The sequence below is a fragment of the Acipenser ruthenus genome, chromosome 16 (assembly GCF_902713425.1).
Source record: "Acipenser ruthenus chromosome 16, fAciRut3.2 maternal haplotype, whole genome shotgun sequence".
Taxonomy (NCBI): domain Eukaryota; kingdom Metazoa; phylum Chordata; class Actinopteri; order Acipenseriformes; family Acipenseridae; genus Acipenser; species Acipenser ruthenus.
In genome coordinates this window covers 12,738,352-12,763,466 of record NC_081204.1, presented here as the reverse complement: position 1 = coordinate 12,763,466, position 25,115 = coordinate 12,738,352, and the positions used below count along the sequence as shown (strand labels likewise).

Genomic DNA, 25,115 nt, shown 5'->3' with positions numbered 1-25,115 from the left:
AATATCATTGTTCTCCTATGGGAACATACATCTTTTCAACCGGGAGGTTAATTATTTAAATATGCATGTCGATTATGTAATATGTCAGATTATTTAAAAAAAAAAAAAAAAAATCTTTGTGGGACACTTTGCATAGTTACTCTGTACCTAGAAAATGACTGTAGCATTGATCTTACCTGTAGGTGTCAAAGGTAGCGATTGGGGATGAAAACGAAATCATTTTTGCATATATATATATATATATATATATATATATATATATATATATATATATATATATATATATATATATATATATTACATGAACAGGTGGTTTCTTTACAAACAAGTAGCCCACATTGCGTTCATTGTAGTTTTGTTTTGAGTAAGCTTGCGTGACCAATATTTTGACCCGTTTTGCACTGCGGTGCGTGTCATGTGTTTGGTCTATTTTAAACTTCATTGCCGTGCAGTCAGCTTCCTTGGCACGTTCAGTGTTCCTATTGCAAATAGATCATGTAACAGTCAGATGTATTTCCTGTGTCTTGCTGCATGTAGGCCACATTTTTATTTTTGTTTTCAAGAAACTATAAAAGTAGCATTTTTGTAGCGTCGCCTGAAAGACAAGCGGACGTTGTAAGTAATTTACTGTAATGCATAACTTTACTGCATGCATTTTCCAGTGCATGTGCTGTGATTTATTACTCATTTAAATACGTTTGAATAGACTGGAATTCGCTAAGGATTACCCTTTAAAACAAAATTAGGGTTTGATAATCAAACTAGCGTACGAACCTAATCAGGCACAGATACTTAGTGCAACAAGGGTTGTAACATTAAAAGTGTGTTTCTTCCAGAAAAAACTTGCTGAAAATAGCTACTGTGCTTGTTAGCACAATCCAAGAACAAACAACTCTTAAGCTTGATAATACTTTACTCTACTACATGTAGAAATAAATATTACCTCAACACCCAGAAGCCACAGTACAGTTTTATAGACGAGACCAGAACTGAAATGCACTTGTAGGTTAACAATTGGGACATAAGAGTATAACCATTAACCTGCTTCTATCCAACACATGCCCCCCTGGGTTAGATTGGAAATGCATCAGTAAACAGTACTACATAGAAAAAGTGGCATTTATTACACCCACTTAACACTCTGGTGTCCCATTTGTACTTTGTGAGAAGACATGTCTGAGAGCTGTACAGGAGTGCTTTTAAATTCGGAGTTTTAAAAAGTCACCAAGATGTGAGAAAATGATTCCAGCATGTTTCTAAACAGCAAGAAGAATACACCAGGTTTATTTGTGGGAATGGGCAATAGTACTTTGTATTTAATCATATCCTGATGTAACTATCACTATTTAATCATATCCTGATGTCACAATCACTATTATCTGCTGTATTATTGAATTGTGGTACTTTGCTTGAACAAAAGTTATTGTATTTCTTGCTCTTATTGTATTACTTGTATTGTAACACTTGAAATGTATTTGCTTACGATTGTAAGTCGCCCTGGATAAGGGCGTCTGCTAAGAAATAAATAATAGTAATAATAATAATAATAATTTTAATAAGTTATGTTATAAACATTCTGCTTTCAATTTACAAACATCTGTTTCAAGGACCAACTGCAGCAGCTGTACAAAAGCTGAGCATACATGAACACTGCTGACACGCTCAGCAAATGGGAAACTGACAACCGCGGCTTCAACCTGAAACAAATATGGAAATCACAAAAATGCACGACGACCCATGTAAAGTGTAGCACTATTCCTCCAGTCTGGCCCAGATTAAATCAGACCCATGTAAAGTGTAGCACTATTCCTCCAGTCTGGCCCAGATTAAATCAGACCCATGTAAAGTGTAGCACTATTCCTCCAGTCTGGCCCAGATTAAATCAGACCCATGTAAAGTGTAGCACTATTCCTCCAGTCTGGCCCAGATTAAATCAGACCCATGTAAAGTGTAGCACTATTCCTCCAGTCTGGCCCAGATTAAATCAGACCCATGTAAAGTGTAGCACTATTCCTCCAGTCTGGCCCAGGTTAAATCAGACCCATGTAAAGTGTAGCACTATTCCTCCAGTCTGGCCCAGGTTAAATCAGACCCATGTAAAGTGTAGCACTATTCCTCCAGTCTGGCCCAGATTAAATCAGACCCATGTAAAGTGTAGCACTATTCCTCCAGTCTGGCCCAGATTAAATCAGACCCATGTAAAGTGTAGCACTATTCCTCCAGTCTGGCCCAGATTAAATCAGACCCATGTAAAGTGTAGCACTATTCCTCCAGTCTGGCCCAGATTAAATCAGACCCATGTAAAGTGTAGCACTATTCCTCCAGTCTGGCCCAGATTAAATCAGACCCATGTAAAGTGTAGCACTATTCCTCCAGTCTGGCCCAGATTAAATCAGACCTTCGAAGCATTGCTTTCTTTGGGATAAAGGTGGTAACAAATCAGTCACACATCTGTGCAATGGTTTATTATTAAATCTAAGCAGTAGCACAGCAACTAATAACACTTAAACATTTCATATCTCAAATATTATGGCCAGCCCTTCTAAAACATGGAGAACATCACACTGTATAGTAATACTATTTAAAAGCTATATAAAAAGATATATCCTGTGTTACCTCGTTTTTTTTTCAGTTCGATATTTCACAAATTAACTTACTTCATGCTAAGTTGACAGTATATTGTACTTTACTACACTATATTCATTCCCTTTACTAACTCGCTGTTTTCAATATTTCACAATTTGTTTGATGTGTAAGTCAGACTGAAGTAACGAGGAAACGCTGTACCTTAACGTTTCTAAATGTAGTAGCAGTATTTTATAATTTTAAAATAATTCATTCACAGTTTTTACTTTATTTGCAAATATATAAATACATACATAAATAACAGCACATACTTGAATTCATTTTATAGCTTTATAAAGGTGTCGGTCAATTGCACTGTGTAATGTATAATATGAATAAACTAGGCCTGTGTATTTAATGTATTAATGAAAAAATATGCAAAGCAAGTGCTAAAGATTTAAATAGAGCTGATGTGCATGCATATTAACTTAATTGTGGTTAATAAGGTTGGGCATTTTGAGGGGGCCCAGATATGAGTTGCCCCGAGCCCAGTGAGTTTTAATCCAGCCTGGCTAGCAGATAACAAAGCCCCATCTACCTTACCTTATTAAAAGCAGCATAGAAAGAACTGCTAAACACACATTGGATTAAGCCCGTCTTGCTAAAATGAATGATCACCTGGTCGTGGAGTGGTTTAGCATGCATGAATCCACAGGAAGCCATTATTCATGGCAGTCTGAGATGGTGAAGAAACATGCATTGACATTTAGTTTTTCTTTGGTTTCCTTTTATTCATTCTAAAGAGGTTTATAAATAGGTTACATCTGCAATTGAAATGTAATATAGCTCCCAGTGTCTGTGCATCATAGACTGGTGGGTCTCAGACAGAATAAATGGAGATGAGATTTACAGCATTATATCATTTTCTTTTCAAAGCAAGAAGAGCTAAAAGAGCAAATTATCTTGAAAATATCTCCTTCAGAGTTTGACGTAATCGGCTCCTTTGTGGTTCTAAATATTTGAAAGAGACTTTAGCTGGTAAAAACAAGCATGTCAGTAACATACACCCCCCTCCACGGCTGTAAATTCAAAATCAGAGCTATCAGTATGATGAATAAGTGGATAACCATGACATCTATCCAAACGCGGAAGTGTGACATACAGATGAATGGATGAGTGGACAGACAAACAAGCCCTTAGAACCCCAGAATCTGATCTTATCAATAGATGAGGCTAAATATTGTGAATGAGAAGTCCAATGGCAATTGATGAAGTGGTTTTCCATGTATGGAGAAATCTGTGAAGTGTGACATACGTACATACATACAACAGCCTCCACTAGATCCCCTAAAGCCTTTATCAAGTGCAAATGCTGCTCTTATTGTATTACTTGTACTGTAACACTTGAAATGTATTTGCTTATGATTGTAAGTCACCCTGGATAAGGGCGTCTGCTAAGAAATAAATAATAATAATGATAATAATAATAATAACTGGTGAAGGCACTAGCTCCAGCCAGAACGTCAGCTTACTTGACTTAAGGCACAATCTATTTTCGTCTTATCAGACACATTTCTTTAGCTCTCTCCCAACCCCCAGAGGCCATTTGTATTCTTCCTACTAAGTTTTACCTGTCATGATCTAGAATACTGATATATAGTAAACTCATTGTGAAGAATAGCAAACAGGCTGATGGCAACTCTTGTTTGTCATTTTTCTTATGTCTTTTGCATGAAGTATCCTATTCATTAAAAATGTATTCGATATGTTGAATGACCAGCAAAATGCTGCTGATTATTTGCATACTTACTGCCATACTAATAAAGCTTAAAAAAATGACCAATGTTCTTTTGGTTTGGCACTGTATTCTCAGTATATTTGAGACAATAGGCTCTATTGGGAGTTGAATGGCATTATTGTGAGAACAGGGGGAGTGGTTTTGTGGTGTGAAAGGATTCTGAGATCATGGCTGAGGGACACACCCATAACTGACTAGGAAAGACACAGAGAAAGGAATAGTGTTCAATGGAAAAATAAAATCACCCAAATTAACAGGGTTACATCGGTTCTTGAAGACAATTAAAAAAAATATAGGGCTATAGTCACAAGGCATTTCCCACTGTGTTCATTTAACACCATTTTTAAATTTAAACAAAACAATGGGCATGATTACAATGACTTTTGGCATCCAAAATGGAACATTGTTTTTCTGGAATGTAGATGTCATCATACAGTCATGGAACTATACTTTCTACTTCAGAACAAACAACACAGGACAAAACAACCCCGCCCCCCCCCCCCAAAAAAAAAAAAGAAAAAGAAAAAAGTGAAAAACCATAGCCATTGATGCTAAAAAGCTTTAAATAAATAATTCTGGGTTCATTCTAGAAATAAATTGACACCCTAGCTATGAAGTAGCATCTATTGACCAGGGTGCAGTCCTACCTCTACACTGTTTTAAACCTTTGTCTGTTTGCTCAGCCAGGTGGTTGAAAAAATAATGCCAGGGTTTAATTGTTTTATTTGGCAAAAAATGTATTTCTTGCCAAGTTTTGTTCTGTATCTATATACATAGCTATAATAAATAGCTATATTAACTTGAATTATCAAGAAGTTATATAGCTATTTTGTTTCTCAGACACATACTTTGATAAGTGATAGTTACAGGGTTAAAGTTCCTTGCAGTGGTGACCGATGAGTGAGACCCAGATACCTGATGTCAAAAGCTTTTATTGTACAAAGACATTTTTAAAACACTGTTACATTTCAAGCTTCAAGGCATATTGTAGGAAATGAGCATTTGACTCCATTATAATGCTAATGAAATATTAAATTGCTGCACTTACAATACTCTCAAACCTGTAGCATTCTTCTGCTGTTTCCCTTCCAAGCAATACAAACTGAAAGGGCCGATATCTGTGAATTATTAAAATGTAATGAATGAATGTATCAATTATGTAGAGTTACAGTTCAGGACCAGGTTTATTATCTAATTACAACAGTAACCTTTTTTTTTTAAAACACTAACATTGCAAAGGAATAGTGTACACCCAACAGTACATAATAAGGGTGTAATTTCTATCAAGGGGTTCTGATGACAAGATAAACACACAAGAGCAAAGCAATGTATCAGAACCCTGAGTTAGAATTACAGCCTTGTGTGTATAGTTATGATCATTTGTTCTAATACAGTACGTGGTAACAATAAAAGTGTACTTACTGCTTGATATTTAAGGTGGTATCAGTGTTTTTTTTTTTAAAGAAAGACATGCTCACCCTAAGAAAGAAACCAAGCATGCTTGCTTGTGAAATGACCAAGCATGTGCAACACTAACTAGTTTGCAGATTTCTTTAACCAAGTGTCATACCAGAGATCATATTTTATTATTATTATTTGTTTATTTAGCAGACGCCTTTATCTAAGGCGACTTACAGAGACTAGGGTGTGTGAACTATGCATCAGCTGCAGAGTCACTTACAATTACATCTCACCCGAAAGACAGAGCACAAGGAGGTTAAGTGACTTGCTCAGGGTCACACAATGAGTTTGTGGCTGAGGTGGGATTTGAACCTCCTGGTTACAAGCCCCTTTCGTTAACCACTGGACCACACAGCCTCCTAATTTATATTGAAAATCCATGTTTACCATAACATGTGTTTCTTTCAAAACTGCATATTTGTGACGACATAACAAATAGAAGTGCACAACAAATAAGTTTTGGAATTATTTTGTTGGAATTATTTTGTTAGCTACAATCACTTAAAATGTATACGAATATTAAAGTTCAACTAATTTATACTATTCCTTTTTTTTTTCTTTTAGACCAAGGAAATGATCTGATTCTTCATATCTCAACAGTAAACTACTCTCTTCATTATGGATCACAAAGCTAAACACAGCCTGAAGTTAATAGACCAAATCAACAAAATGAAGGAGATGGACGAACTAACTGATGTCATTCTGATCGCTGAAGGGGTGAGCTTCCCTTGCCACCGGCTCATCCTGTCTGTGTTCAGCCCCTATTTCAAAGCCATGTTTACCTGCGGGCTGCAGGAGTGCAGCAGGAAGGACGTTCAGCTTTTCGACACGTCGGCTGAGAGCTTATCTGTCATCCTAAACTACATGTACAACTCGGAGCTGCACCTCACCAATTCCAACGTGCAGCATGTCAGCACTACGGCCTGCATGCTTCAAATGGACGACACATTCAAAACCTGCCATAAATACATGATGGATCACATGGATGCATCCAACTGTGTTGGGGTTTACCATTTTGCCAAGCAGCTTGGTGCTGAGGAACTTGCAGATCAGGCTAAAAAGTACCTGGACCAGCACTTTGCTGAGGTGTGCTTGCAGGAAGAGATACTGGACATCGAACCCCACCAGCTGTTGACTCTGATCACATCGGACAACCTTAACGTTTCCCGGGAAGAGAGCATATTGGACGTGGTCCTCCGTTGGATGAACCACAGCAGAAAATCACGAGCCCAGCATCTTCCAGACCTTCTTAAGCAAGTGAGGCTGGTTCTGGTGAGCCCAGCGTTCCTCAAGGAGGTCAGGAAGAGAAACACAGCCCTGCTGTGTAACTCCGAATGCCACAGCATGATTGACGATGCATTGCAGACCATCCAGATGACTACCCGGCCTCGCACTCTCAAGCTGAGATACGGGATGGAGACAACAGACCTGCTGCTCTGTATTGGCAACAATGGCTTCGGTATAAAATCCAGACATGGAAACTATTCTGATGCCAGCTTCTGTTACGCTCCCACAACAAAGAGGACTTACTTTATGACTTCTCCACGATACGGGGATGCTTTGGGATATGTCTGCACTGGAGTTGTGACTGAGAACGATGACATAGTGGTTGCCGGAGAAGCTGGTGTGCGGAAAATGTCTAGGCAGAAGACTAGGGATGTGGAGATTTGTAGGTTTGTGAGCACAGGGAGAAATACATCATTCAGATGTGACCACTAGTATACCATTGATTAATCCAAGATGGTATGTATTTACAGTGGTGGCCAGGGATATTGTGTCATCTTAATTTTCCAGTATATCTTAAATGTTTTCAACAAAATATTGGCACCCAAGGGATTACTTGTTTTCCATTGAAAAAAAAAATCTGTTTTTGGATAGTATTTAATGTGGTTTTGTTTAAAGGAATTTGAAAGATATAATTGCTTCTCTATGCTTTTGTTCAATGCATTTTAGGAAGTAAAACAAGAAGTCATCAGTGCTTGTACTTGATCATTTCCACTGTTCTGAAACAGAAGATGTCTTGTGACTGTAACAGGTACCATAAATACTGCTCAGGTTTTATGCCAAAGATTCAGCTAAGACAATTAGAGATGGTCTGGCACTGATGGATTCAATTGTACAGTCCAACCAACCATGTATGTATAGTAAAACTTGTGAAGTACTCATGGCTAACACAGAGTAAAGTTTTCATTCTTTAGAATGATTTAGACATGGTTGCCCAGCAACCTGATTCACCCCAATCCTATGTGCAATTGAAACAAATGTGCATTTTGTTTTTTTAAAAGCCAACGAGAAGCTGCTAATTGTTATTAAAAAAATCCCAAGTTCCAACTGTATTTTGGTCACAATGCAGCATTTAGAATCACTTTGTATATCATTTTATATTTCAGGTATCACAGCCCAGTGACTGACAACAATATACAAACAAAATCTAAACCAGAAAAATAATGCACTAGTTGTGATATTTTATACCTGTACCAAGTTGCTCTTTAATGATATGATTCACTGAGTGGTGGAGCAGATGCACTGTGGTACCATACTGTATCAGTTCCAGTGTGCTACTGTATTAAGGCAACTGTGTAATATTTGTTTCAAATTGATTCTGTTGCCATTGCTGCGCAAGGCTATTGATAAACTGCTGCATCCTGGTTAATTTGCTTTATATGATTTGGAAGGTGTATACAAGGGCCAGATAATAAAGAACAGGCCTGAATGAAGGTAATGGCCCTAAAGTTTACCACAGTAAAAACATAGCAAAGTGTAATAATGCATAGTGAAAGCATAAGTAAGAATTCTAATGCCCAGTGTTGGTAAATATATCATATAACTGTGGGAAAACTGCAATGCTATAGTGGATGACAATGTTGTTATTTTACAGGTACGAGATCAAATCGAGAGGCTGTTGGGAGAAGCTGTGCTCTGCTGAATTCAGAGAGCTGTACGCCTTGGGCACTGTGCACAACACCCTGTACCTCCTCGGTGGTCAGATGAAGCTGAAGGACCGCTTTGTGGTCACAAACAGCGTGGACAAGTTCTCCTTGGAGAGGAACCAGTGGAGAAGCTCCCCTCCCTTGCCTGTGCCGTTAGCTTGCCATGCCGTGGTCACGCTTCATAGCAAACTCTACGTCTTTGGAGGATGGACTCCACAGGTATGCTTTATTTTTGTTCAGAAAAAATCTTGCAAACCCTAGGAGAACATTTCACCTAATATTATAATAATAAAAAATGAGAGACAAAACAACTGGAGAGTATCATATACCTCCAATTATGTGAAATCTGTCTGCCACTGTCAGAGGGGTAACAAATCTTGTTATCCAGCAATACACAGTACCTTCTAGATAAACAAATGGAATTGGTCTGTAGAGACAGTGGCCTGTCAATTCGATCTCATTACACCCCCCTTAAATTTTCCCCAGGGATGCTTTGTTTTTGTTCACAAAAGCTCCACTTTCTAGTTATGCAAATAGAATCCCTGCCCTGTATTATATAATGTTCAAAAACACATCTCCTGTTGCATTTTCACTCACTATGTACTAAACAGCAAATCTGACAGGCTTTAATATAGGGTTTCTAAGACAATGCAAATTGGTGATGGTTTCTGACAAACAAAACATTGTTGAATCTTCTGAGTAGTCTGGAGAACAGAACTAGCTGTAGATTTCAACTCCCACAGGAATGAGCATGTACCCACCCAGAATCATTTGAAAACTGTTAGTTGGCCTCCTTAGCTTCACAGCTGGTGCTTGTCTCTTCAGGGGCTGCCTAAAATTAATCCCCCCCCCCCCATGATATCATAAGCTATAGGAGGATACAGGCAGGCTCAAAGTAGCCCAGATGTTTATGCTGTTACAGCAATACAACCGTTATATTCATCTCGTTCCTTGACTGAGATAAATGAAAAGAACAGAGTGCATGTCAAGCATTATTAATTCTGACAACAGCAATGATGCGTTTATGTAATTATTGTACCACATTTACGTAAAACCTCCAATTTCCCCCAGATAATAAGTTCAATAAATTATGCTTTCTGTTGCCACTTCAAATTCAAGTTTCCTCCAGAGGCAGAAGCTAGTGTTTCTGTTTCCTGAATCCTTACATTGTATTTAATTACAAATTAAACAGAGACTGGATTTCAGTAACCAGCCAATTCATTAGTGGTTAATGGTTAACATGGGCGTCCTTTACCAAAAGTTAATGATATTTTGAAGCCCTTTTCCAATAAAATCGTCTTCTGTTGCAGAATCTGTGTGATGGTAATTATAGTTTTCAAATGGTCCATACATGTTAGACACTGTGCTCATCCATTCATTATATTGGTCTCAAATGTGAGGATGCTGTGTGGTCCAGTGGTTAAAGAAAAGGGCTTGTAACCAGCAGGTCCCCGGTTCACATCCCACTTCAACCACTGACTCATTGTGTGACCCTGAGCAAGTCACTTCACCTCCTTGTGCTCTGTCTTTCGGGTGAGACGTAATTGTAAATGACTCTGCAGCTGATGCATAGTTCACACATCTTAGTCTCTGTAAGTCGCCTTGGATAAAGGCGTCTGCTAAATAAACAAATAATAATAATAATGTGCAGTTTTGAAAGAAACACAAAAAAGCTCTGTTTGCAAGTCATGCTTTAGACTGTCTTGCACTTCCTTTCTGCAAACAAATATTTATTTAACGTAGAGTAAGACCAGATATTTAAAAATGAAAATACATGTTAATTATAACTAAAAACCGCACATTTGAGGCCTATGTAGCTAATGGAAGTGCAAAATGGGTACGACTTTGTTAGCTACAAATACTTGAATCCAACATCTTTTTTTTGAGATTCAAATCAAAAGCAGTCTTTACCAGGATCTAGCATGCACGTTGATTTGCTGCCAATACATGTGTTTCTTTCAAAACTGCACATTTGAGGGGAATAGTTATGTGACTATTTAGTTAGCTTCAATCACATTAAAAAGCCAGTATCATGTGTATATCACAATTATTTTTAAATCTGAACCAGATGTCTTTATAAAAGCAGTCTTTATAAAGTTATACAGAGGATATTTGCAGCTGTTGTGTTATTATTTTACCATTATACCAACTTGTTGGTGTTTTTTTTTTTTTTATTCAGTTTAGATTAATTGAATACTTTGGTATTTAGAAAACTTGTTAAAAAATAAATCAGAAATGTATTTATCAAACCTTAGCAGCAGCTTGAATGAAAAACCAATCAAGCACATGTGTTTTTGATCGCACACAAAGAAACCAATTAACTGCGAATGAAATTTCTCCAGATCCTGCAATTCAATTAGTCACGCTTCTTGACTCTTGAAGTGTAATTCACGACATCCTACACCAGCTAAATGTGATGGACTGAACTCCAATTCGTTTGTATGGATAAATTGTCTTATCTTGTTGTCTTTAAAAGTACAACTTAAACAGATAATGATTGCTTTTGAATAGCTGTAGTATATTTGTTTGTGTCCAGCACTAGTGATCTGTACCTTTGGGATCAAGTTAACCTTTGTTATGCTAACTTTTATATTTTATAAAGACCCTTTTGCGGAAGATACTTTAATATTTATTTCATTCACGTTTTTTTTCAAACTCATTAGTGCCTGATCAATAAAGTGAGAGGGTTTTAATCTGTTGCATAAGGAAGTTGATGGGGGAACACAAATAAAAAGAAGGAAAGCTATTGGCTGTTGCACCCTGACACGACTACCGGAAAGCTAATACAAAGTGTAAAAAAGACTTTTGCAGGAAACAAACATTGTTATATTGGAATCAAATGCAAATCATTATTTCTTAGTTATGTTTACTAGGAATAGATACGTTGTTCTTTCAGGCAAAGTTAGTATTTGACATGCATTTGTCTGCATCAACATACCCTAGTCAGTGATTAGAAATATCTATCTTAACAAGGGGATGTGGGATCACCATGGATAAGCAGGGCACCACAGATTCTACTGCAAGAGTCTGCAGGGCATTTAAACACGACCATTCCTCACTAAAACACCGTCTAGTTCCATTAGGACAATCCTTATATTCCAATGCGACAGTCTATCTTTCAAAAGGTAGAAAAATAGGCTTTACAAAATGTGATCATTTTCTTACCCGCATATGATTAATTTGATTTGGTTTACAATTCGTGTTTCTGTTTTTCTTAACATTACTGAAACTGATTTGGAAAACGTTTGCGCTCAGCATGGTTCACAGCAATATAATCTCTCTACTAAAGACTGTTAAAACATGCGTTGACTGTAGTTAGTTCCTTACTAGGGCTTTTCGTATCATCAAAGTGATTGAAACTAATTTGATTACTTGTCTCACCTTCTAGACCTGTGTGAGCTTCCCTGCTGACAACTGCATTGTGCTGTGCTAATTGAGTTAATTGCTGCTGCTAACGAGATGCAATGAATCTTACTATTTATTTCATTGCAGGGAAGCTTGCGCAGGTGTTGAAGGGGAGACTAATTATCAAAGTAGATCCACTTGCTTACCTCGATGATGCAAAAGTCCCTTGTGGGGAAGTAACTGGAAACATTAGTAGAGAAAATATTATTATAAACTTCACAATGGAAACAAAACAAGAATCGAAAACCAAGCGTCATGAATGATAAGTAGGTGAGAGAATTATTCAATCTTGCACACCCTATTTACTCTAACGAATCAGTATTTTTTTTTATACGGAACACCTGTCAACCACACACCTTTCCGACCTCCAGCAAAGTCTGTCACATGTGCTGTCTTGCCCATTGTGACTGAAACTAACTGGCAACTGGGCAATGCAGCTTCTATATACAGTATGTTAGGGATTTGCATAACAATTTATCATGTTTGAGTCTGCCTACACACAATTGGGTAGCTCCAATGTTAGTTTAACAGCTGTATGCTTGGCTGAAAAATATATTGATGGCCACCCCTGTAGAGTCTCAGACACTGATTGGTGCGGCACATGAACAACTGGAGAGAATCTAATGACAAGATACAAACAGATGGAAGGTCAGTGTAGTGACAGCGATGTGCCTGGCTTTCAGACTGTAATGGGTGTGCTTTTGTGTTTGTTCTCCCCGTCTCTCTCCCTCTCTCTGATGAATAGCTTGTTTGTGTGTGTGTGTGTGTGTGTGTGTGTGTGACGCTCTCTCAATGCCCCTCTATTACACGCCTGTCGTTTCTCGTTACTCAGACAGATCATCCAGACGATGAGCCAGATCGGTTGAACAATCGCATGTTTCAGTTCGACCCTGGCAGAGACAAGTGGACGGAGTGCGGTCCCATGAAATACTCCAAGTACCGCTTCAGCACGGCCGTGGTCAACAGCGAGATTTATGTCTTGGGTAAGGGGGAACTTGCTTCATAACAGCCAGCCTTGTTTTTTATTAATTTTCTTTTTCAGATACAACACTTAAGTGGTTACCGGGGCCTGTCAGGACGAAAATAAACCCAGGCGGGGTTAGAGTCATTTGTATGCTTTACAATGTCGGTAACAAAAGGCAGGAGCATCCTGAGTTGTACAACAATGCTAAACTGAGCACCACAGTGTAGCTGTGTGAGGTGTCTCACCAAACTGGTTGATCACCTTCTCTAAAGTGCGTAGACCTCTCCTCTGTTTATAACCCTCCCCCACACACGGACGGACAGGATTCCAACCAATCACAGCCCGCCATCCTATTGTGTTAAGCAAGAGACTTGCTACAGTGGCCCAAATCACAGAAGCCTTCAACACAGCATAAGACACACCTGTTTCTATTAGAACAGTGCTCTGGTAGTATTGTGGGATATTTAGGCCATTCTCCAGTTATTGGGTCAGCAGTCAGTGTATCTGAGTCATTTGCTTTAGACATGCTGAAAGATAAACCCTAGCTGGAATTACACTTTTGATTTGTCAGGTGCTATAAAAAACCCCTTTTTTTTGTTAACAGCTTTCCTATAAATGAAAATGGTTTAAAGTTGCTTCATTGTGTTGCAATTAATGAAACATTTGTGAGCTCTGTCATTAGAGCTTGAATGCAGTGTGGCATTACAAGTTCAACCATTCAAGTAGCAAAGCCTCACTAGACAGCTAATTAAAATATAATTAACAGCAGAAATATTCTTTTTTTTATCCCTGCATTTTCCCATGAGGTGAGCGCAATAGGTTGCTGGTTGTATTAACTTGTAAAAAAGGAGCTTTGTGCTGTAAAAATAGAGCACCAATTCAGATATTTTTGGAACAGAACCAGAATCTATGGGGCATGCTGGGAGAAGCGGGTTTAATCCTTTCAAGGAGCTGGCATGGTTCAAAATCTCTATAATTTAAATTTGGGAACCTCCCATAAACGAGTTTTATTCATGAAACAATTTGGAGCAATTAGGTGAAACGTGAGAGCCTCATGTGAATAGATTAAGTTCACTTCCAGTTTTATAGATGTGGACCAAAGCCTTTTGATTAAAACTGTGCTAGTCACTTGAGAGCCTTTCATGTGCGGGTGGCTGCTGTGTTCTCAGCAGTTAGACTCAGGTAGACATCAATTTGTTTTTTGTTCACTGTGAAACAATGGTATCTTATTACAGACCATCCAAGTGACCCGCAAATTCACATAAAAACCTGCAGCCCTGCGACGGTTAATGTACAACCCTCAAAAAGAATGTAGGATTTGAATTAAGGTCAATCTTGTCTGGTTCCTGTTCTCCACGACTATGCAGTTATCAGCCACAAGTCATGTTCGTAGAGTTGATATAGTATGTACACTCCATTTATTGATGGGTTCTGAATTCAAGTCACAAATTATATCATTTTAAATTAACCAATGTTTTTTTTTTTTATTGATTCGCAATGTAAATTTAATAATTTCGGTCACATTAATCCAAACTTATTTCAAGGAAATCAAACGTTGGGTCCTACTTCCATGGCAATCTAACTTTTGCCAGGCACAGACAAAGGAAGATTGAATAAATAATATATTAAATTTATATATATTATGTTCCCAAACAAACAACGACATAGCTTGGAATTCTAAATACAGACTTAACAAGACCTAACAAGGACAGGTGACAGTAGGGCCTACATGTCATGTCTAGTTCATAAAAAAAAACCTATATATATATATATATATATATATATATATATATATATATATATATAGTTTCTAATGATAAAATACATTTTTATATTTGTGCATCTGTTTAGGCGGTTGATGTCATCAAGTCTGTCATCTGTCCCAACACACATTGCTCAGCTGCTGTTGTTTAAATAAGAAAAACAACAGGGTTGTAATTTATGGTGGACTCCTGCAAGTCTAAATACAGTATTGCTGACCAGGTATAGACATAAAGCCTGATTATCCACTGTGGGCAAATTGCCCGCTTAATACATTTACAATAGAGAGGGAAATGTGCCTGCAAGTTGCCCATAGTGGAAAATACAGGCCATATTCTTTGAAAAGTTTTGGCTGTGGTTAGCAAACCTGTCCAGGTGATTTTAGGCTGTGAGAAACCTTCATGATTAAGAGAATAGAATTAAAAGAATAGGAGTGGCCTGGGATCTCTCCTTTCAGTCACAACAGATTTAAAACTATTGGGACAGGCAATTAGGAAGGACGCCTTGCCTTTAGAATAACAGCAAGCCTTTAATTCACTTCCCTGTAGAGGATTAGTCCCTGAAGGTGTTCTTGTCAGTAGGTCTAATTTAGCATGGCTTCAGCGCAGGGCTGTATTAACTGTGCCTGTAGAGGAGATCGCCTGATGCCTTATTGTAGTTTAACACTGTGCAGGGAGCGTAAATGTAATATGTATATGACGGCAACTTAACAGTTTGACAAATTATGCAAATCAGAAAGAAAGGAAGCAGCTCCACTGTACAGAGCTGTAGTGATAGGCCATTGTATGCTTCTGACATAACGTGCCCCACACATGAAGGTCTGCAGTATTGCCAAGATGTTTGAGAAGTTTGTATGGACTGGCCCAAAGTAGATTTACCATAAAGAGGAAAAACACTTGGTATAGTTTGAAACATATTTTGTGGTTTTCTTCTGGTGGTTTTAGTGCTTAAAAATATATATTTTTAAAATGTTCATTGTTGGTAGGTTTGACTTCAACTGTAAACCAGCTCAGAACTCTTGACATATAAAATGAATTACTGTGTTGTTCCTTTCTACTTTGATTATGTCTTCAATTCGATTTCCATATTTCTACAGACTAAATTAATCCATTCTCTGTCTGGAATACACAGACCCCAGGAATCTTATTTCTGGATGTTTACTGTAGCTGAACAATAAATAACCTTTTACTTGAGATTGGTATTGAGCCGTGTGGAGGACTTATTGATTGTGTAGCTGACTGAGCTGCAGAGAATGTATTGGATTCTTAAAACCAGGCAGCTCTTTCAATTCTGCGGCCCTGGCTTGCCCTCTTCCCTTTTACAACAAAACACAAAAACAAAAGCATCATTGAGAAGATCTTCTAAGACAAGAGACACTGAGAAATGGGCTCTTTCAACTCAATGCAGCATTCAGCTTACTCTGCCTTGCAGAAGACATTGCTGTAAAATCAGATTTTGTTTTCAGGATTGCCGTAAATGGCCTTGGAATAAGAAGAAAGTGAAATGGATGCCTGGTTTTCTTCATCATGTATTTGCCTATAACACACATACTAGAGGTATGCCAGTACTCTTGTTTTTCAAGTAATTCCCTTTAAGAAGTTTTAAGCTGTTAGGTATCATTTAAATGGGATACAGTTACTCACATTAGTCATTTGGCATAAATACATTTTATTCACTTTGCTTGTTTTCTTTGAAATGTGTCATGTCTGCAGTGAATTGTGGGATTGTAGTCTTGGACAAGAGGCAATAAACTCGACAAAGAAAATACATTTCCCCAGTGAACGTGATGAATCAGTTGTATCAGTTGCTAGTTTAAAAAAATATATATATATTGACAGTTTACAGCATCGGTACCGCAGTAAAAATGTCAGCTCCCTGGGTGCTAGGTAATAGGCCTAAACAATTGTCATTGACCTTATTCATTTCTTTAAAAAAAGAAAGGAAAAGTCTAAATGTCATACTGCTTCTAAAGAGATGTCTTTCTATCACACAGGTTGCTGGACACATTTTATGAATGGCTAAATTGCCATAGATCTAGAGCCCTGACCTTTCTCTGTGGAACAAATGACTTGAGATTCAATCTGTCTGCGCAATGAAGCTTCAACACCTGGCAGCAGCAAACTGTTACCTGATCTATCCCTGCCAAGTTGTACCGTTCTTGGATTAAGGGAGCAAAGCCACTTAACTATTCCCAGATTTGAATACCAGATTCAACTCCTGGATTCATTTTGCTCAAGTGTGACAACAGTATGATAGTTATCCAGACTCCCAGGAGCCACAGCACAGGTGGAGAAAAGGGGAATTTGTAACAGGCAAGATATAACCCATGTACCTGCTCTGAACACAACTCTCAGATATTAAACTGTGGAACTGTCCACAATGCTTTTAATGCACTCTGTGGAGACTGCTTTCTACTACTGTACTCTTGCTAACTTGCTTTTTTTTGTTTTGTTGACAATTTATTCAGTTCAGCACAAGGTGCTTGTGCAAAAAGTTCTTTACAATGTATTTTATTTTATTTTGTTTTGTTTTATTTTCTGCAGGTTGATCAAAGTAAGTTGCATAGTTATTATCTATCAATGGGTTCTATTCAATAATCTAAAAGCTTGTGGATCTAAAAACCAGCATCAATTAAATGCAGTTTTGCATATTGTTTCGAACAGAAATACACTAAATAGCCTCATGTGCTCTGTTAAATGTTTGATACACAAAGGGCTCTCATCTAAGTACCGGTTCAGATCAATTGAATAGTCCCCCATGTGCTATAAATAGTGTTTGTTTTAGCAAGTCAAGTGGACTGTTCATTTAGTCAGAGAGGAGGAAACACTATTTTACGCTTGTTTCCAGGAGAGATGGTCTGTCGTGTTGATTTGCTAAAGGGAATCGTTAGGGGAGAGATGAACCTTCAGCTCAGTTTAGTTCTCTGGAAATCATTCATTTCAGTGCTGGAGGATTTGTTCTTGATGGTGCTCTTGACTGCAGCTCTAACTAAGCATGCCATTGCAAGACTTTGGGACTGGGCTGCAATAAAATATTCTATAGAGGAAATGGTGGAAGCCATATACACTGTTTAATTATTAACACCAGACAATAGAGAGATTAAAATTAACTACATACAGTGGGGGGTAAAAGTCACACAAAATAGGGTTGGTTACCTAACGTAGTAAATTCTCCAACTGTCAACCTTACTTTCTAACATTGCAGGCATTCTGCCCTGAACAAACATTAACTTAGGATGAGCTTTTCTTCTGTGTTGTTGTGTTTTTAATTGGAAATTAAGTGGAGATAGACAAAGGGAAGAAGACACTTTTTACACAAAGTGGGGAGGGGATGGAATGGGCTACCTGGTCATATTGTTGAGGCAGAATCACTGGATCCTTTAAGACCCAGCTTGACAAAGTTCTGAGATCAATCGTCTACTTGGAAATGGACGAGCTTAGATGGGTCAAATGACCAACTCTTGGTCTTACATTTTCGTATGTTCTTAACTAAAGAAAAAAATACTGACGTACGTTGCACAACTTTTAGACCCACACTTTGTTACAACTAAAAAAAAAGAGAGAGAAAAACCCCCTGCACAATAAAGGTCAGGTTGACAAACTCTTGAAATACATTTGAAAGATTCTTGGTATCATTTCCAAAAACATTTTGGATAGTAAACCTGGACTACACTTCTATGTTAAAATCACCCAAACCTGATGTATTCCAACTATAAATAGAAATGTGGATCAAATCATTAATAATTGCTGTGTTGTAACTGAGGCTCTGTGACTGCTGATTAGTGTCGACACAACACAGTCCAATGCATCCCACCTCCAAAATCCAAACATTTCAAAAATGTAATCACAGCATATAATGGCAACAACATCTTCAGCCACCCTTGTCTAGACCACGTGTTTCTATTGGCGCCATTGCCTTCAGCTTGGAACTCTTCCCTACCACGTTTATTCATTCCAATTCTTACAAGAAAATAGCAGCTTTAATGAGTTCATTATAGAAAGGGCCCAGTGTTGTGTACTGCTGTAAAGTGCCCAATTCCATAAATCATTTACACTGCCCGCAAATTCCTATAGATTGAAACGCAATCACTGCTATTTCTATTGTGTTCCACTTTAATTAATTTATTTAAATTACCTTTAGAAAAATCATCTTACCCTTCACTTTATAGGTCTCAAATGTGCAGTTTTCAAAGAAACACACAACATAGGAAATATTTATTTTCATAACATCCAGTAATCCACTTATGCTTTCATCACAATGGTAAGGGGACCAGCAGTGAGTTTGCTTGTAGGAGGAAATAAACTATGTTTAAAGCCTTAGTTATAACCCCTTAACCGCCTTTCTGTCTTGTCATGCAGGTGGTATAGGGTGCCTGGGTGCTGACCGTGGTCAGGCGAGAAGATGTCTTGATAACGTGGAGATCTACAACCCTGACGGAGACTTCTGGAGGGAGGGCCCTGAAATGCCCTTGCCCCTTCTCTCCCTCCGAACCAACGCTACCAGCGTGGGTGTGGTCGAAGGCAAGCTGTACGTCTGCGGGGGCTATCATGGGGCAGGTAAAAAAAAAAAAATCAAAAGAAATCCGGGAGTAGTTAATGCAGCTTTGATCCCTGTTCTGTTCACACTAGAAACTAATCCTAGATTTGGTGCAGTTTAGTCTTTTTCCGTGTAGACACACTAAAGCTAGAGTTGACTCTGCAGTTGAGTTTTTTGATCTGTGCATGTGTAAAGCACGTCTTTACATGCATGACAGATGGACAATCAAAAACATAAATTGCATTATTTTTTAATGTGGCTTAGTTTGTTCACCCACGCTATTGTCGGGTAAAAAAGTTACTCCAGGAAGGGGATTAATTAGTCCAGTAGTCCCAGGATACATGAAGGTAAGTGTGAACAAAGCAGGCTGCGAGTCTTGATTAAGTACAAACTCAGCACTGCCCAGTGTAAAAACAGACACTTTAGAGCAAATCACTGGGATTAAGACACATCCTAACAAAGTTTTCAATCAGTCACCTACTGGAACTGGACGAGCATATTGTAGATGGGTTGAATGGCTGCCTTTCATTCATACGTTTTCTTATGTTCTTTTGGAGAGTTTGTCATATTCAATTTCATTGCTCACACTGGCAATGTGCATTGCCAACTGAATCTAATCGTACGGATTATGGCAATTGTCAATGCTTTGATTTACCAATGTATGCTAACTTTACTTTGACATGGGCGTTTTTTGTTTGATCTATGTATATTACACATGTGTTTTATACTGTAACTGTAAAAGGAAATCTTACGTTTTAAATTTTGACCTAGTTAAGAAAAAAAAAAAACATAGATTACATGTTGGTGGTAAAATAAATAACAGGAGAGGACCACCATGAATGTAGTAAAATAAATAAATAAATAAATAATGTAAAAGCAGCAACTGGTTCCCAGTACCTTCCCAGAGTAAATATGTGTCCTGTTTCTTGGAAACCCACAGTTTTTTAGAATTACCTTGAAATGAGTTAATAAGTGATTATGAGTTAATAAGTGATCAGTTCAGTGCTTAACCCCTCTGTTAAAGCTGCCCCCTTTGAACTTATAATCGTCTGTGTTTAGTTCAGTAATATTGCACACACCAAGGGCTGGTTTCACAGATCCTAATTAACACTAATAATGGACTACCTTACCTAAGGTAGCATTCGGTAGTGCTAGTCAGGGTTGGTAAAACCTTAGCTTTAACTATAACTAACACTGAGCAGCTGACAAGTCTGAATCATTTATCTCTGGTTGATTTTCTATTGTCACTCAATGACATTCCAGACCGTCTTGAGTCTCAGATGGGGACCCGCAGTACAGTATCCTTACTTCTGCGGGCGGTTTAGCTTTTTTAAAATTAACTTTTTGAAACTTTGTTTTAAAAATGTGTACACTTCTTTCTTTTTACTTTAAAAAAACATATTTTTAACATTATAATTGACCAAACTGTTTTGTGTAAGTAGGATGTGCCTGGCTTTACAGGGACTATAAAAGCACCTCCTGTCCCTGTAAGGTACAGTATCTTGAGTTGATCTTATCATTGATCTGCTGTGTTGTTTATTTTGGAAACCCCACAGATCGTCAAGAGGTCATTATCAAAGATATCCTGGAGCTGGACCCCTGGGATAACCAATGGAACGTGGTGGCACACAACGCTCTCATGCACGACAGCTATGACGTCTGCCTCGTGGCCAGACTGAACCCCAGAGATCTGATCCCTCCCCCCTCAGACCTGGTGGATGAGTGAGCAGTGGGGTGGGGTGTCCATCAGTGTAGAGGGTAGTTTTTATAAAATATACTTCAAATATGGCAAAATCATGCAGACTGAGAAATGGAAGATGCATTGTTCACTGTTTAACTCTCTGATACAGTTCCATTGCTTTCCCTAGGATTTTACTTTGGAGTGGGGGTTAGGAGGTGGTCTTGGCCTTGCCTGCAGACTGGAAATGACAAAACCACCATGCATCTGTCAGGCTTGAGTGAGTCAGTGGACTGAGTGGCAGGGAGGAAGTTCAGGTCAAGACTGAGGGAAGTTCTCATGGCGCCTGCCAGACTGTAGCTAGTTCCACTGTCCCTCACATTTCTCTAATAAAAGCTCCTCGCCAATAACTCCCAGAGAGGAAGCTGTTCAGATTTCCTACAAACATGAGTTATAATTGCACTTATGTAACTCTCTTACAGTGTATTTATTTTATGATGGATTTAAAAATCACACCATTTGCCATTGTTTTCAATAATCACATCATGTCGCCATTGAGTCTCCCTCCCCTGGTCTTGATCATGCTTTCTGGGTAACAGCATGTCTGAATAGTGTGTTAAGAACTTCTGGAAGATGTGATCTGATTGGAAGTTTTTAACCAATGTATTTCTTTTCAAGTACATAGAGCTAACAGAATGACTCCAGCAGATCCTACTTACTAAGCATTGCCATCATTTCTTAGGCCTCACGGTTACCTATAGAAAAGATGCACACATTATGGTAAAGGTGAATTAGATATTAGTGTAGAAAATGCATCAATTGCTCCTTCCAGGTATTTTAATGCTACACTTCTGGATCACCACATTCTACTGCACGAGTCTGCATGAAGTCACATTAAAAACATGTCTGTCACAGATAAGCAGCATTTGTTAAATGAAATGTGCTTATGTGAAGCACCTGGGAGTTCTTGCAAAGGAAATAAATGGCACCCATTTTTTGTAGATTTTTCTATTTTTAGATAGTTTTTTTTTAAATATCTATGTGATGGGACACTATCCCAACACCCAAGAAGCGTCAAGTCAAAAGATGTTTGGTATTTTTCCCTTTTACAAGAACTCCCAGAAACAACTTTGGTATTTTCAAAGTGAACTTTGCTTAATGTTGTGTATGTGTTAATGTGTGTATCTATCAAAGAGGAAAATGTAAGATCTACAAAGTTTTTCTTAACTAATATGTATTAAGTAATACATATTAGTTAAGAAAAACAGGAATGATTATGTCAACTCTGAAATCAACAATCACACGCTTCTGATTACTGTAATTTCATTTTGTGTGTTTCATTCTGCCAGAGGTAACTTGCTGTCTTACAGACATGAGCAGCTGAGAGATAGCACTGTCTGTCAGCAGGCCTGTTCTCAGCTGCAGCACAAACTCTGTTTCCACAGTCATTCCAATTGAATCTCATCCATCAATCAAAATGTCATTCAGAACCCTTCTTCCAAGAATGCCATGTCCCAGTAGCTTGTGTCTTTCTACAGCAGCCTTTGGCAGATTGCATTTTATTCCGCTTGCCTGGAGGAAGGTAGACTGTGTAGCGCTGAACACCCACAGATTAATTGTAACTGTTCTCTGTGCTACTGGGTCTGGTTAAGTGCGGAGGTGGTTTCTATAATTCTTATTTAGGAGGAGAATATTTTGGCACTGTGCTGTCTTTCGCTTCCTTGCTCATATTTTGGTGTTTGTTGTAGCCTAATATTATATATTTTGGGAAAACATCACATAGTTCTACAGCTATAAACAACAACAATAACCATTTGACCCAGCCCTTGTGTGAATACATGTTATTATTATTTATTTCTTAGCAGATGCCCTTATCCAGGGTGACTTACAATTGTTAAAAGATATCACATTATTTTTTACATACAATTGCCCATTTATACAGTTGGGTTTTTACTGGAGCAATCTAGGTAAAGTACCTTGCTCAAGGGTACAGCAGCAGTGTCCCCCCACCTGGGATTGAACCCACAACCCTCTGGTCAAGAATCCAGAGCCCTAACCACTACTCTACATCCAGCAGACTTGTAAATACCAAGAAGAAGCTGAGATACATCCAAAACAGGTCAATAAAGGTACATGAAGTTCTATTAGTACTGCAATGCCATAATCCCTTAAATACAGCACCATGTCCTTAGCTGCAAACTCTTAGGAAATGTAATGTTACCAAACTGAGCTCATTTTACCTCAAGTGGAACACCAAATAACTATAACGCTGGTAAATCAATAGGCCTGCCTTCCAAATCACTGGGTTGAGGATTGAAGTCTGCATGATCTGTACACTGCTTGGCCATTCAGAAAAACAGTGTCTCCTATTATCACCCCACGCTGGGGATGGAGTCTCCTGTGAAGAGGATACAGTGGAGGCGGTTTTACGTCTGTCACATTTCACACGTTTTCAGATATCTGGAGAAGCGATTATCCAGTTGTCATGAACCTTGGTATAAGCAATATTTAGCTGACGTGAAAGCATTCAGAAGCGAAGAGTAACAAAGCAAAGTGAAAGTATGGTAAAGCATTGTAAAGCCCGGACAGGTATGCTGAAGCATATTTCAAAACAAACCTGTGGTAAATGTCACTGTATCACCATGGTCATGAACTTTATCATCATAATGATAGCACTGATTTTGAATTTACACGGCAGGGGATGTTACTGACCTGTGTCTTTAAAGCGACGTCATCTTCTGCAGGAGTTTCTATTATCAGGAGCTGGTCCCCATTGCTAGATTCTTGCTAGGACATTTGAATGAGGTCATAATGATCGGAGGGTGGCATTAACAAGAGTGAGAGTAGATAGGCTGACTGGATTTTAGCAGAAAGTAAAACAGGACACAGGAAACCCAACACAGCAAAAGTGCCACTGAATGAAGCTTACAGCTGAGTTTGATTAATACAGAGGCCTCAAAGCCTCAAAGCATACCTAACCTTCCTTGTACCAGCAGCCTCAAGCTATGCATTCTGAAGGCCTATATAGCAGGTTATGAAGTGGACACAGAGCTCTCATGACATTTCACCTAGTTCCTCAGCATGGAGTTAATCAACTACATGTGACTACAGGCTTCAGAGTAACAGAGTCTACAACTGGTGGCCCACGTGATGAAAATGAGTCTTGACAACCGCAGCAGTACAGTGTACAGTATAGAGAAGGACCCTTTTTTCAAAAGGCCGTTTTATTTACAACAAAAAAAAAAAAATCCTGGGTTTTATAAAAAAAATATATATAATTTTGAGTATCAAACTTTAAAAAATTGTGATTTATAGCAACAAAAACATGGCATTGCATTTGTTAGAGACGTTTATCTATGTTATAAATAGTTTTTCATGTGCAGTAGAAGCCTACTTGTTTTTTCAGTGAGGTAGCTGTTGACATTCACAACAAATGGAAGCAGGTGAGCTGCATTTCAGTCTCTACAATAATATTAGCCCTGAAACTGCATGTATCCGTTAGTAAATTCACAGATTTTCACCCATTGTTTAATGAACATTGATACATTCTCAGGAATTTTTTGATAAAAAAAATAAATAAATAAAGGGCATTGCGTATACAGGAAACATCATACTTCCAGCACTAACCTTCTGTATTTTTGTTTCTACCGCTTGCCTTCTGGCTTCCGTGTACTGTAGTCGTCTATTAAAACCTTTGCAATTTGCAACCCTTTTAACTTACACAGGCTCCGATTAATATGAACGGAATCTGCTATTCTCATTACCTAATGCTAAGTAATGTTAATTTCAAATGTCAGAACAACTGGATAAACCATTATCTGTATTTATGCACAAATCTAAGTATGACGTATAGATGCACCGATGTATAGAAAGACGGACACCCTCACATATCCGCAGAGTCTGATATGCTCAATAAATTATGCTTAATAATGTTAGTACGAAGTTCTATAGCAATTGGATACGTGGTTCTCCAGATATATGCAAAAATGTGAGGTGTGAAATAACATATGACTGCCT

General features: G+C 38.2%; 1 protein-coding gene across 1 annotated transcript; it reads left to right on the top strand.

Moving 5' to 3' along the window:
- The first annotated feature begins 500 nt into the window (after positions 1–500).
- On the top strand, positions 501–23,167 carry LOC131697737 (kelch repeat and BTB domain-containing protein 12-like). The gene is made up of 6 exons (XM_058988844.1): positions 501–615; positions 6,389–7,497; positions 8,703–8,973; positions 12,992–13,142; positions 19,243–19,440; positions 20,977–23,167. The coding sequence occupies exons 2-6, from the start codon at positions 6,443–6,445 to the stop codon at positions 21,144–21,146; spliced, it is 1,845 nt and encodes a 614-aa protein (XP_058844827.1). The 5' UTR covers positions 501–615; positions 6,389–6,442; the 3' UTR covers positions 21,147–23,167.
- The last annotated feature ends 1,948 nt before the right edge of the window (positions 23,168–25,115 follow it).

Coding starts and splice junctions, on each gene's coding strand:
- LOC131697737 (XM_058988844.1), top strand. CDS start 6,443: ATGGATCACAAAGCTAAACACAGCCTGAAGTTAATAGACCAAATCAAC. Junction 7,498..8,702: donor AGGGATGTGGAGATTTGTAG/GTTTGTGAGCAC, acceptor GTTATTTTACAG/GTACGAGATCAAATCGAGAG. Junction 8,974..12,991: donor TTGGAGGATGGACTCCACAG/GTATGCTTTATT, acceptor CTCGTTACTCAG/ACAGATCATCCAGACGATGA.